At 41.4% G+C, this 13,616-nt stretch overlaps 1 protein-coding gene across 2 annotated transcripts in view; it reads left to right on the forward strand.

The window, feature by feature from the left end:
• FGF12 (fibroblast growth factor 12) overlaps window positions 1–12,678 on the forward strand; it is a 337,284-nt gene extending 324,606 nt beyond the window's left edge. For both annotated transcript variants that reach the window (XM_030216937.1, XM_030216936.1), the window contains exon 5: window positions 11,811–12,678. In XM_030216937.1, the coding sequence (XP_030072797.1) occupies window positions 11,811–11,929 (119 nt within the window). In that variant the 3' untranslated portion in view covers window positions 11,930–12,678. The remainder of the gene's footprint in view (window positions 1–11,810) is intronic.
• Window positions 12,679–13,616: the final 938 nt, after the last annotated feature.

A 13,616-nucleotide genomic window follows, 5' to 3' on the forward strand; every position in this document is an offset into this window, starting at 1 on the left:
TGTCACAATGGGGGTAATTCTGTAAAGTGGGTGCTAGCATTTACACATTGATTATGGAGGGCATTCTAAATATGGTGACGAAATTTCGGCAGCAGAAAAAATTCGGCAAGGAGCAGTGTTGTATAAATGGCGTTCTGAGTTTATAGAATAACACCTAGAGCCCATTTTCATGCCAAAAGTTGGGCGCTGGTATTTACACTAGCTGAGACCTGGTATAGATGTCGGCACCCAACAGCACCTATAAGAAGCTCTCTATAGGGAAGACTCAACAGGTAAAGTCACGGTTGAGTGTTTTCACGTTTATTTCGGTCACCACTTAACTCAGATCAGTTTTTTTTTGGGGGGGGGGGATATTTATTCACATATTTTTATTCATATTATTTTCACTATTATTTCCATGTTTTTTTAGGGTTTTTTAGTCTCCGTAGTTTTATCTTTAAGTTGCATATATGCATATGATTGTAATCCTCTCTTACGTATTTTAAAGTTTACTTATTTATTTATGGTTATGCATTTATGTATCCATATATTTATTGCTTTTATAGCATTGTTTAAAAGTTTACTCCTGAGAAGCCCTGTTAAGCCAAAACGTGTTGAGTATTCTAGTCTGGAACTTGTGAGGTCAGTAAAGAACTTGGTCATCAACTTTGGATCACCTTGATGCTTTTATTTCTTCTACTCCTTGGATTTGTTTGCTGGTGCCCAACTCCAGGCATTTTGGCATGGAAATGGGGTTATTCTAAAACCCCCTGCATAACGTTTAGGAACACCCTTGCCACTCCTCTGGCCTTGCCCTCTTTTGAATTGCATGCTAAGGGATTTAGGTGCATGGCGTTCTAGAATAGGGAATGGAGAAATGCGTGCAGAAATTTCAATAATTGCCAATTAACTGCAATAATTGATTACATCAATTCATTGCAGTTAATTACTACTACTACTACTTAACATTTCTAAAGCGCTACTAGGGTTACGCAGCGCTGTACAATTTAACATAGAGGGACAGTCCCTGCTCATAGAGATTACAATCTAAAAGACAAGTGAACAGTCAGTCCGATAGGGGCAGTCAAATTGGGGCCGTCTGGATTTACTGAACGGTAAGAGTTAGGTGGCTCACAAGGAAATTAATTTGTGCGTGGATCTTTGAGTCTTGCTCATATTTTGGTGTCAAATTCTCAGTGCCACATATTGAATCCGGGAGTATATGTGTAAATATTTAGAATAATGGCCTATACACATATATATGTGTTCAAATATATTCTACCCATTTTATAGGTAGAAGGACACATGGGCGGAGTCTGGGAGGGACTCACACATGTGTAACTGAATCTTCGGCATTACATAAGAACAGTGGCCAATTCAGGTCACAAATACCTGACAGAATCCCAAAGAATAGCAAGATTCCAGAATCCCAAATAGTAGTCCATGCTACCAATCCCAGGGCAAGCAGTGTCTTCCCTATGTATGTCTCAATAACAGACTATGGACTTTTCCTCCAGGAACTTGTCCAAACCTTTTTTTAAACCCAGATACACTAACCACTGATACCTTCGGCAATGAGTTCCAGAGCTTAACTATTTGTTGAGCGAAAAACTATTTCCTCCTATTTGTTTTAAAAGTATTTTCATGTAACTTTATTGAGGGGTCCTTTTACCAAGCTGCGGGAAAAAGGTCTCTGCGGTAGCGGCCATTTTACTTGCACACCAGGCCCCTTTTTACCGCAGCGGGTTAATAGACCCCAAAACAAAATGGCCGTGTGATTAAAAAAACTCTTACTGTATGGCAATGCGGTGGGGAGCCCTTACCGCCACCCATTGAGATGGCGATACGTGCTCCTGTGGTAACCTGGCGGTAACAGGGCAGGATATGGCAATGCTCAAGTACCGCTGAGTTACTGCCACGCTAACCGTTTCCAGAACTACCACCGCCAGCGGTTGCGTCGGGGCAGCGGCAGTTCCAGAATAACGAGTGGTAAGCCCGCATTGGGCTTACCGCCGCTCTTTAAAGGGGCCCCTGAATGTCCCTTAACCCCCCCTGTTTACAAAGCCACGCTAGCGGCTGGCAGTGTGGTACTGCCAACACAGCCCATTCACTTTGAGTGGGCTGTGTCGGCAGTGCCGCGCAGCTTTGTAAACACGAGTGTTAGTCTTTATAACAACTTAATTTTACAAGCACTAAAATAACTTGCCAGAAATACAGAGAAAATAATACACAAGAATTATTTTCAATCAGGTAATTCTATACCCTTCCTTAGACCACAAAATAGGGAGAGTGAAGCAAGACAAGGAGATCAATTAAACAACAGTAAACAGAAAAAAACGTGGTATTAACCTGATTATCCCCAGTTATTATTTATCTGAATCATTATTCCACATTGATCGTCTGGTTGGCTTCTTCAAACCCAAAACAGTATATAGTCAATTTATTTCGTTGGAAACATACTTATTGTCCAATATTAGTGGAATATTGTTCTTTTTGAAAGAGTGAAAAATCGATTTTCATTTGCTCCACTCAGAATTTTGTGTTGGAGGTATAGCAAAGGCATGGACATCCTTCTCACAGAAACATCCACATTTTGGACTGCCCCAACTGCCATCACAGGGACGGAGGCATAGTGAAGGACGTCCTTCACCCATACTCTTAAAATAAAAGATAAAAGTTTTTAAAGTTGTTTTTTTGGGGGTGAGAGGTGGTTAGTGACCACTACATGCCTTGTTCCGTTCAGTTAGTGCATCAGATAGTCCACTGTAGTGCCCCCTAGGGTGTCCTGGCATGTCAGGGGGACCAGTGCACTATGAATGCTGGCTCCTCCCACTACCAAATGACTTGGATTTGGTCATTTTTGAGATGGGTGTCCTCAGTTTCCATTATCGCCGAAAACCGGGGACGACCATCTCTAAGGTCGACCATCTCAACATATATGTCGACCATCTCTAAGGTCGACCTAAATATTGAGATTTGGGCGTCCCTGATCATATTATCGAAACAAAAGATGGAGGCCCATCTTGTTTCAATAATACAGGTTTCCCCGCCCCTTCGCGGGACGTCCTGCGAGGACGCCCACAGGAAAACTTGGGCGCCCTGTTTGATTATGTCCCTCTTTATCATTTTGGTTGCATTCACTTTCACCGGCGCTATACCGTCCTTATTGTTAATCTGTACAGCGCTGCGTAACCCTAGTAGTGCTCTAGAAATGTTAAGTAGTAGTAGTATACCTAGCATTAGTGCTCACTCCTAAATTATATGCATCGCACGTATCTAACCTGTTACGGTCCTTTATAGAATGGGCGCCATACAGATATCCTCACCTTAATGTAAACGCACTGATACAGAAATACCCCAGTAAGTATAACACCTTCAAATGTCCAGGCTGTGCTTGCAGTCTCAGGCTGTGTTGTGTTAGTTGCAAAAGAAGAAAACGTGATGTCCTTTCCGGTAGTCAGTCCAATTATTGCTACGACAAAATTCCACTTTATACTTGGCATCCTGGAATAGCGAAACATCTTTCCGTCCTCGCTTTGTCTTTCCAATTCTATCTTTACTCATTTCCCTTTGCAATCTATTCACTTGATTTCATAGTAACCCCCCCCCCCCCCTTCAAATTTCGTTTTTTTTTTTCCTTTTTGATAACCCCCTACCCCCCATAAACCCCATTCTCAAAGCTAATGGAAAATGCCACCATATCCTTGATATTACTGACTTATTAACAAGGACAAATCTAGGTAAATCTTTTGTTTTCAACTGAATTCTGAAGGCAGAGATGCATAAGGGGATAAAGAAACTTAACCAAGGTCACACAAAGGATCTGTGGCTGAGGGAACTGCTTAACGTTGGGTCTCTGGAATTATTTTAACTTACAGCTCAGTGCTGTAACCTGCAGCTCACTTGTCTTTCTGCTAATAAAGTCCAGATCTCCAGCAGTGAAGCAAAAAAGTGAGGCTTAACTTGGAACCTCTGCCAGTCGCATTTGTGCAAAACACATGCCTTATATATTAGAGTGAAGAGAAAAATGGAGCCCAGGCTGCCCAAAGCTCTCTGCCACTTAACAGTTCATTAGCTCAAGTTAATGGTAGCAGTGCACAGCAGAGAAGCCAACTGAGAAAAGTCAACTTGCTCAAAAGCAGGAAACCAAAATGGCATCTCCTCAATCAAAGCACGGAAAATTGCTTTTTTATGTCGTTTATTCACTTTGTAAAGCACATTGTAATAACATTTCCGCTACTGCTGCTGCTGGGGCATTTCTGATACCTCAGTGGTGACTGTAACCCTGAGAGCTTTCATCTTTAATTGCTATCACTCAGTAGAGTGTTGCGGTACAGCTTGCCTCTAATTTCCTTACAAATGAGTTTAAAGTGCCTTTGACTGGAGTTTCAGATGCAAATAAAGATTAACAAACTATGTCTATCAATGTATGTAAGTAGGTCCGATAAAAATGTGTATCTATGTAACCCTTTCTTCACCCAGGTAAGAATTAGTCAGGTTACTTTAGTAAAATGTGAAGGTTTGCATGGGGGGGATGGGGGGTGTCAGGGCCAGGACCTGCTTCCTCTGTATATTCCCCAAGTATGGTAAGAGGACTGACTGAGCAATGCCTCTGAAACATTCCACATTTAAACTAGATCTAATTGCTCTTAATTGACGTAGTTGGAAATTACAGTTTGTTTGTTTTTTACCAATGCTGCAATTTGCTCCTGAAAGGATAGTTTTAGAATCTAGTATAACCCCTAAAACCTTTGAACTATTAGAAATCTGTAAGATTTCACCTTTATCTAATCTCAGAAAATTTGGGGGTAATCAAACATATAAACGGCGAGTGACCGTACTCACTCGCAAATGCGCAGTAGAGACCTTCTCTGCCCCGCCCCCACGTCAATACGTGATGACGGGGGGCGGAACACAGAGAGTCTGTACTGCGCATTGCTGAGGGAGGGACACCGCCGTCTAACGCTCCCCCCACCCGAGTCGCCGCCGCCGCCACCCACCTTCTACCCGCTCCACTATTGAAACAGCGAGGGTCCGGGAATGCAGCACTGAGCTCTGCTGAGCTGCCGACATCGCCCTTCCTTCTTCTTCTCTGCCTCTGTCCCGCCCTCGATGACGTTACGTCACACGAGGGCGGGACAGGCAGAGAAGAAGAACGAAGGCCGACGTCGGCAGCTCAGCAGAGCTCAGTGCTGCGTTCCCGGACCCTCGCTGTTTCAATAGCGGAGCGAGGGCCCGGCTGGGTGGAAGGTGGGTGGTGACGGCTCAGTGGGGGGGCGCGAACTCGGAGGGGGAGGGGCAGCGGCGAACTCAGCGGTGGGGGCGGGCCTTTCAACCCCCCCCCCCCCCTTCCTATAATAGCCCGTTTTTACGGGCTCAAAGTCTAGTATATCATAATCCCCGAACCAAACAATGCTCGGTCTTTTGTTTACTCTGCTACCAAGAGACCAGGCTGGTGGATACGGGAGTACTATTAAATAAGGACTGCTCTTTTAAACTATTGTTTGATAAAGTACTCCTTGAATGGTTATTAATTTTTTGAATTTTTGGAGGGCTCTCAGAGTATTAACTCACCCTATAACACGAGAATTTGCCCAACATCTGTGCATCTCGTTGGGTGGTTGAGCATCTCAATCATAGAGCCTCTCCGTGGTTTTTTATTCTTTTTTTGTTTTAATACGTGTTCCCTTCACAAAAACCACAATAGTGCTCAAACACTTCAAAAAATGTATTAAAAGTAACAGTCCAACAAGTATCTCTCGTGCCACTATCCCTCTTGTAAGGTTTTATTGACTAATTCATAGTTCATATATTCAAGAGGCACTGAAAAGAATATTTAAATTCACTTATCTTATCGTGAGCTTCTTCCCAATGATTATATTCCACCACAAGCGCCACGCCGAGGTGAAAATCTTCACACCCCGGTTGAGCTATATTGCTATCTTCAAAACATCAAGAGTCTTTTGTTTATTCATCTTTAAAAAAATTAGCACTGGCCCATGAATCAATTAAATTAATATTTGTAACTAACATAGATAAGTGTATTGTCAAAAGTATCCAAAACAGGACAGAGCAAAAAGATATCATCCGTGTATGATAAAATATGTAGCCCAACAGATGTTATCTGGGCACCTAATGGTTAAATAACAAAGGGGACAACGGATGTTTCCAGTGCATGGACTCTACCTCACATACTTTCAAACAGGCTGTATTCTGTTCGATAATACATGTGAGATGGATGTCCATTTGGGATGCTCTGACTTGAACGTCCCTATTCTGACTTGGACATTCTTTCGAAAATGCCTCTCTGTAAGACCATCAGAATATATCAGACTTAAAGCATTCAATTTTATGTATGCAGAAACTGCCGAATCGTCATTGGTCTTGCAGTACAATTTTTTCATTTAATATATTATAGTTTTTTTCATTTAATATGTTCCTTCAATGTGCTTATATTATATAGCACGGACATGTACTTAACTTAAAAACTACTGTCAACATTTGGACTTGCTGCTGATATGACCAAGTTTCGATTCTTTCTCAGGGTACCAGTCCGAGCATTAGGACAGAAGAATAGCCATACTGGGTCAGACAAGTCAACAAGTAGCTGGCAAAAACCCAAATTGTGGCTCATTCCATGCTTCCAATCCCGGGGGGGGGGGGGGGGGGGGGGGGGGGGGGCAAGCAGTTGCTTCTCCATGTCTGTCTCAATAGCAGACTGTGGATGTTTCCTCCAGGAACTTGTCCAAACCTTTTTTAAACTCAGATATGCTAACCACTGTTACCACATCCTCCAGAGTTCCAGAGCTTAACTATTCATTGAGTAAAGAAGTGTTTCCTCTTATTTGTTTTAAAAGTATTTCCATGTAATTTCATTGAGTGTCCCCTGGTCCTTGTACTTTTTGATAACGTAAAAAAATCGATTCACTTCTACTCATTCTACACCACTCAGGATTTTGTAGATATCATTCATATCTCCCCTCATACGTCTCTTTTCGAAGCAGAAGTTCCCTAACCTCTTTAGCCTTTCCTCATACAAGAGGAGTTCCATCCCCTTTATCATTTTGGTCGCTCTTCTTTGACCCTTTCCTAATTCAGCTATATCTTTTTTGAGATATGGTGACCAGACTTCAATGCAATACTCAAGGTGCAGAAGCACCGTGGAACGATATAGAGGCATTATAGTATTTTCAATCATATTCACTATCCTTTTCCTAATAATTCCCAGCATCCTGTTTGATTTTTTTGACCACCGCCGCACACTGAGCAGAAGATTTCTGCATATTATCTCCGAAGACACCTAGATCTTTTTCTTGAGTGCTGACCCACCCAAGGTGGACCCTAGCTTCTTCGTCGCCAATGGCTAGTGATTCTTTCACACTATTCTATGAATTGTGCCCTCACAGGATATGAAAAAGAAACAATTTGTATTGTTCATTTTAAATTATTTCATCTTCTCTGCTAGGTTGTGGTGCACATACTTCAGTGCCTTACTATTGCAGCCTTTTATTTCTCCTCTATGATTTATAATGTTGATGCAGCTCCATTTATCAGCTATGGAAGTGAAGCAATGTTATTATAGCCTAAAAAACCTATTGCAGAGATCATGTGCCTTTTCCGTCCACTCCATCTACCCCCATGAACAGCAACCAGACCATTTCCAGTCATCTGTCTGACCTTTGGTTTTAAAGAAGGTTCTTATATTTAGCTATAAAGATAAGACACACAGCTATAAACAAAACTGAGCATTGTCCTACATCTTCATAAGCTGCCACATTTCACCAGAAGTAGTTACGTCAATTAGTAATAATCCAGTCGAGGAGGGAGAGGGGTTGTGGGTGAGGAGATCTCACCCACTCAAACTTCAAGGCAGCTTGTTTATTATCCAGGCCAGTGAAAAACCTGCCCCTAGCCTGAGAGAATAATTTTTAGACTGAAGAAGAGATTAAGGTGTCTCACTTTAGAGTCCCCATTTAGATCTGAAGTCTGATGCCAAGCTTGTTTTTAAATTGGACAATAAATCGTCTGTAACTACCAGGTTCATTCAGGAAGCACTTAGGAATAAACCTTTGTGTCAGCTGGGTGAGGGCTTTGGTCTGGTTGAGTAATAAACCACCCTGAGTTTGAGTGTCAAAAAAAATCATTAGTGACTTCTTACCCCACTTTATTGTTTCTGGTTCAGGGTATATTCCCTTGACGTCAGTGTACTATGGACACCCATTATACAAGCTTCACAGCTGACAAAAGAATTAACAAAAACTAGTTCTTCTAAACTGGTAAATTCTATGCGTGAGACCTGTCCAGCTTCCAGAATATCGAGGAGTTACCAATATTCTCTACTAGTCAATAAACGTTTCCATCTATTTGGTATCTCTGGCTTGATTTTCTGACTTGGATCTCCAATTTCTGTTTCAGTCCACTCTCTTGTCCTTTGTCTCCTTCCTTTAGAGTGGATAATTTAATGTTCTCTTCTCTATCTTCACTTTAATCTCTTCATCTCCCTGCTTGCTCTTCGTTCCCTGTTCCTTTTTTTTTTTACTGTTCTTTCTCTCTCCCATTCTTCATCCCATTCCTGCTATGTTATTTCCCTGAACTCCCCCCTCTCTCTACAATCTAGGGTCCTCTCTCACTCACCCTTTCCAGTCCTTGCTCAGGACCCTTCTCTCTACCTCTCATGGGATCTTTCTCTATATCTTGCTCTCTCACAAACGTTTTTATCTCTTCCACTTGGTCCTCTACATCTCTATCATCCTCCATCTCTTCTCCTTTCTCCTACCTTGCCCCTGGTCTTTTCCCTCTCATTGTCTTCTTTCTCCTCCATCATGAGCTTTTTCTTCCTCTCTTGAGTCCTCTATCTCCCTCTCTCTCCAACTTGGGTCACATTTCCATCATTGCAGTGTCTAGACTTCCGAGGATCCTAGGCAAATCTTTAGTATCAGTCAAGGGCAGTGGAACATATTTTTGGCTGGAGGGGCCAAACAAGCCAATCTCTGACTTCACTCAGAAGCTTTCTAGTTGCTGTTTGGGCAAAATATCAGTTGGGCCATGGCCCCAGGGGCCCACCCCATTCCACTGTCGATTGTATCATAACTTGCCCCATAGCCCCTGAGTATCCTTACAAATATATAACCTCCAGAACTGATCACTGTACTCAGGGCCCTTTTAGAAAAACGCGGGTAGTGCACGCCAAATTGGCACAGGAATTCCGAGTTTGGTGCATGCCGAATCCTACGATAGAAAATATTTTTCTATTTTCTACCACTGGGGGCATTCCTGGTGGTAGTCAGCAGCGTGGCCATGTTGGCGCATGGTTACTACTACAAATCTGCTACTACAAATCATTTCTATAGCGCTACCAGTCGTACGCAGCGCTTCACAATTGAACATGAAGAAAAGACAGTCCCTGCTCAAAAGAGCTTACAATCTAGCACACGAACCCTTACCGCTAGGTCAATGGCTGGCGGTAAGGGCTTAGGTCGTAAATAGGCGCCCACTAGTTTGAATTTTTGCGCACGCCTATTTCCCTTCCCATTAAAAATAGCCTTTTTCCCAGCCGCCGTAAAAAGTGCACACCAAAAAGATGCACCCACACGACCGCAGGACACTTTTTACTGCGGCTTTCTAAAAGGATCCCTCAATGCGGGATCTTACTAACCACATTACAAGGGCAATATTAACTCCTTTCCCCTACTTATAATAACTGTATTTACACAACCACGTAGGTTGTTAATTTTCCCAGTTGTTTTACTTCTAGATCTTTTCTAGTTTAATGGCTTCAAGTCGTGTGGTTAATGAGTTACTGCATCCCAAATGCATGATTTCCAAGCCCAAAACATTCTTATTTAATTGACCTGAATTTGGAATTTCTATTTCACTTCTAGGCAGTTGGTTCCAGTCCCCTTTCATTTTTTTCTCACCTCTTCTCACAATTCTGCTCTGTTACAGCCTCTGTATCATCAGCAATACTAATTGCAGAACTGTCTGCTGATTGGCAAATGGAAACAGGACATTGTTTCGTGCATGCAAAAAAATGCAGAAAAATGAAAAGCTTCCAGAATAGTCTCTCACTGTCTCGTAATACCCAGGGAAAGCATTTTTAAAGCTCTGTTAGAAAAATGTGGAAAGTCTTATCTGCAAGGAAGCAGAAATTCCAGGCTTCTGTTGTCATGAGAACCTGTAGTCCGAGGTTGATGGTAACAGCACAGAAATGGAAAAATGCATGTGTGAAAGAACTGAATTTCACATGCATTGCTTTTCTGGTTGTCTTAAGTTATTAAATAGCTTGATAAAAGGTGTGATAGTGAGTAAAATATATTGGGAATATGCTGAAAACCAAAGCACCTAAATTCTGGATGTGAGATAGTGGTGTGCTTTCAATTTGAAATGACATGAAAACATCGTTAATATTTCTTGCATTGTTTTATATCATTTCCAATGAAACAAATTACAGAAAAAACTGTGAATAAATTCTCATTTGTTCATTTTATCTTGCACTAAAGCCATTTACGCTAAAAAGAAATAAAATTAAACAAAAACAAAATGAAAAAAGCAAATAAAGAAATGAAAGATTTTTTCCCCTGTGAACTCCTAACATAAAAAAAGTTCCATAAATTGGATATCGCCCGTCATTAAGGTTTACCAGCTGACTCAACCCTTTTCGAGACAGGTTGATCCTAATCTGGTTTTATCCCACTGTATCTTATCATTCTGATTTCAATGTGGGATAAAACCACATGTGAATCAGTTTTGTGCTAAGAAAATGGGACCAAATGGCCATCGAGGAAAATTCTGCAGGGTCAGAGGACCATACTGTGTAGCAAAATAGTTTATTGTCTGTCTAGGTGAGCACATGGGGGTCAGTTTTCAGCCAGGTCTGGTGTTTAAACTAAACAGATAACTAATCTAAGGGCCCTTCTACTAAGCCGCGTAAGCGTCTACGCATGCCAAAATGGAGATACCGCGTGACTCTTGCGGTAATTTCATTTTTGGTGCACGTCCGATAAGCGCGTCTGAAAAATATTTTCTATTTTTGTGTGCGCGTAACAGATGCGCGCAGGTCATTACCGATCGGATTCTTTACCACTAGGTCAGTGGCTGGCGGTAAAGTCTCGTACTCAAAATGGACGTGTGGCAATTTTGATTTTGCCGCACATCCGTTTTTGGCAAAAAAAATAAGGCATTTTTTTGTAGGTGCGCTGAAAATTAATTCTGCGCGCGCGCCCAAAACACGCATCTACACTACCGTAGGCCATTTTTCATCGCACCTTAGTAAAAGGACCCCCTAGACAACTGAATATTGCAACTATCTTGACAGGTGTTAAGGCTGCTTCCACCACCCCCTTACCTGGCCCACAATTATACTGATACTATTGGGCTATTTACTGCTTTAAATGGCTTAATATGAACTATAAGTTTTGAAATTCGACAGCTAAGGGAGCTATGTGTAGGCCATCCAGTGGCTAATACATAATTCCCCTTGAAAATCACCTTGATGGTTTTAAGTCCTGTTCTGTCCTTCTGTCTCATGTAGTAAAATAGATAAATGCAGAGAAATGTCATATCATAATTAAATCCTTTTAATAAAGGGAACATTTGGTACAGTGTATCAGATTTGCAGTTATTTTAAAATGATAACGACACCTGCTTTGTAATAAAAGACGTTAATGACAAACCCAGTGGTCAAGCAAATCAGATTCTTTTTTTTTTGTGCATGGTGAATCAAAATGAAGAAAAAGTCAAAAATGGTATGCAAGGCCCTAGAATCCTCTCTGTACCTACTGTGTGTGTCTGTGTTTATATATTTACGTCTTTCACTTTCTTTTTGTACACAGTGTGCATGTACCGAGAGCCATCGTTGCATGAAATAGGAGAGAAGCAAGGTCGTTCGAGGAAAAGCTCAGGGACACCGACCATGAATGGAGGCAAAGTCGTTAACCAAGAGTCCACATAGCTGAAACCTGTCCACCCCCACCTCCTCCCCCCTTCCCTTCAGCGCACCCGGCTAAACAACGACGAGAAAGAAATCCTGATGGGGGCAGGAGCTGGCGGCCATGATTCTGAACTCAAATCTACTTTGTATAGAATGGAGAGACTGAGTTTGAACACCTTGCCTGTGCAATATTTTAGACACACTCGCAAATGAAATATGAAGAAAACAATTATTTTAAATCAGAACTCCATTAACATTTTACGCAAGTGGTTTGCTCTATGATTATAGGAATTCTCATCTCTGCATATCAATAATAAAGCTGCTTACCTTTAAAGAAATGAGCCTGGCAAAGTTGGACTTGACATAGGATGAGTTTGAGGCTGACACAATTACATCTGAGTGATGTTTTTCTTTTTCTTTTTTTGTGAAAACTGGAGTTATCTTTTCCCTTGCTTTCCTCTTTTATTAATCTGTGCAGATTCATCTCATGTCATTTCTTTTCCAGGGGGAGAGAGAGAAAGAGATTTAAGGTTTTGCGAAGCGTGAAAGGTATGAATTTTAGTAATCTGCTCTCCGATGCCACACAAATGCAGAAGTCAGGTCCAAGTGCTGTCCAACTGTTGTAAGAATGCATTAGACAGCAAGACAAGAGAAATCTCTTTGCTGGGGTCGTGTTTGCTTTTTAGACTGAACAATACCCCAGTTTTATTAGTTATGAGATTACTGGATAGAAGGCAAACGGTTGTAACACTTAACCTAATCAATGGTTCTCCCAGAAACTGGTCTTATGGCAGGAAGGAGTTCTGTCCAAGAGAATCCGCCAAGGCGGAGAATTCAAACACCACAAAACATGTAAACAGAAAAGGGTGGGAAGTTGACCACGGACACCAGAGACTGGAAAAAATTGACTTAAACAAAAATGTTTATTTAAAAACCGTTTATTTAAAAAAGGACTCGACACAAACGTTGTGTTTTGGCTGCTAGGCTGCTTCAGTGTCACAGCATTTTTTCTACAAAAGGTCTTTTTCAAGACCATCATCCAACTCATAATATTAAGAGATTGAATGTTACCTTATATGTACAGATTATTCTGTACTTTATCACATCAGGGCATTGGAATGCTCTTCTATCCATGCAGACTCCTGATGCAGGCCTAGCAGCCGAAACACAACGTTTGTGTCGAGTCCTTTTTTAAATAAACGTTTTTTTTCCCAGTCTCTGGTGTCCGTGGTCAACTTCCCACTCTTTTCTGTCTACATTTTTTAGGAAGGAGTTCTGTTTCATTTAATCTTTATTGCACCATAACAGAGCTTATTCTAGCTAATCTGAAAAGACATAAGCATAACCTGTCTTTGGCTTTCTTCCCTTAAAATGGATTTTAAACCCATTGCAAATGCATTCCTATGTGTGCTAGTTTTAATCAGGATTCCTTGGGAATTAATTTTAAATTATTTTAAAAATGGTTTGCCTCTAGTCATCTCGATGCTGATGCCAAGAGTGAGGGGGAACCCACAAGAGTCATTCAATTCCTACTTTTAAGCTAGAGGTTTGAAGAGTGGCCAGTTAAGAAATGTCATAGAGAAAGAGAGAAGATTCAATATTTATTCTAGGATCTGAGGGGCCCTTTTACTAAGCCAATTTAGAGTTACCGCCTGGCTACTGTGGGACCTGCCGTTAATTCGTTTTTTACTTGCGTCTGCTATGTACA

The sequence above is a fragment of the Microcaecilia unicolor genome, chromosome 10 (assembly GCF_901765095.1).
Source record: "Microcaecilia unicolor chromosome 10, aMicUni1.1, whole genome shotgun sequence".
Classification (NCBI taxonomy): Eukaryota; Metazoa; Chordata; class Amphibia; order Gymnophiona; family Siphonopidae; genus Microcaecilia; species Microcaecilia unicolor.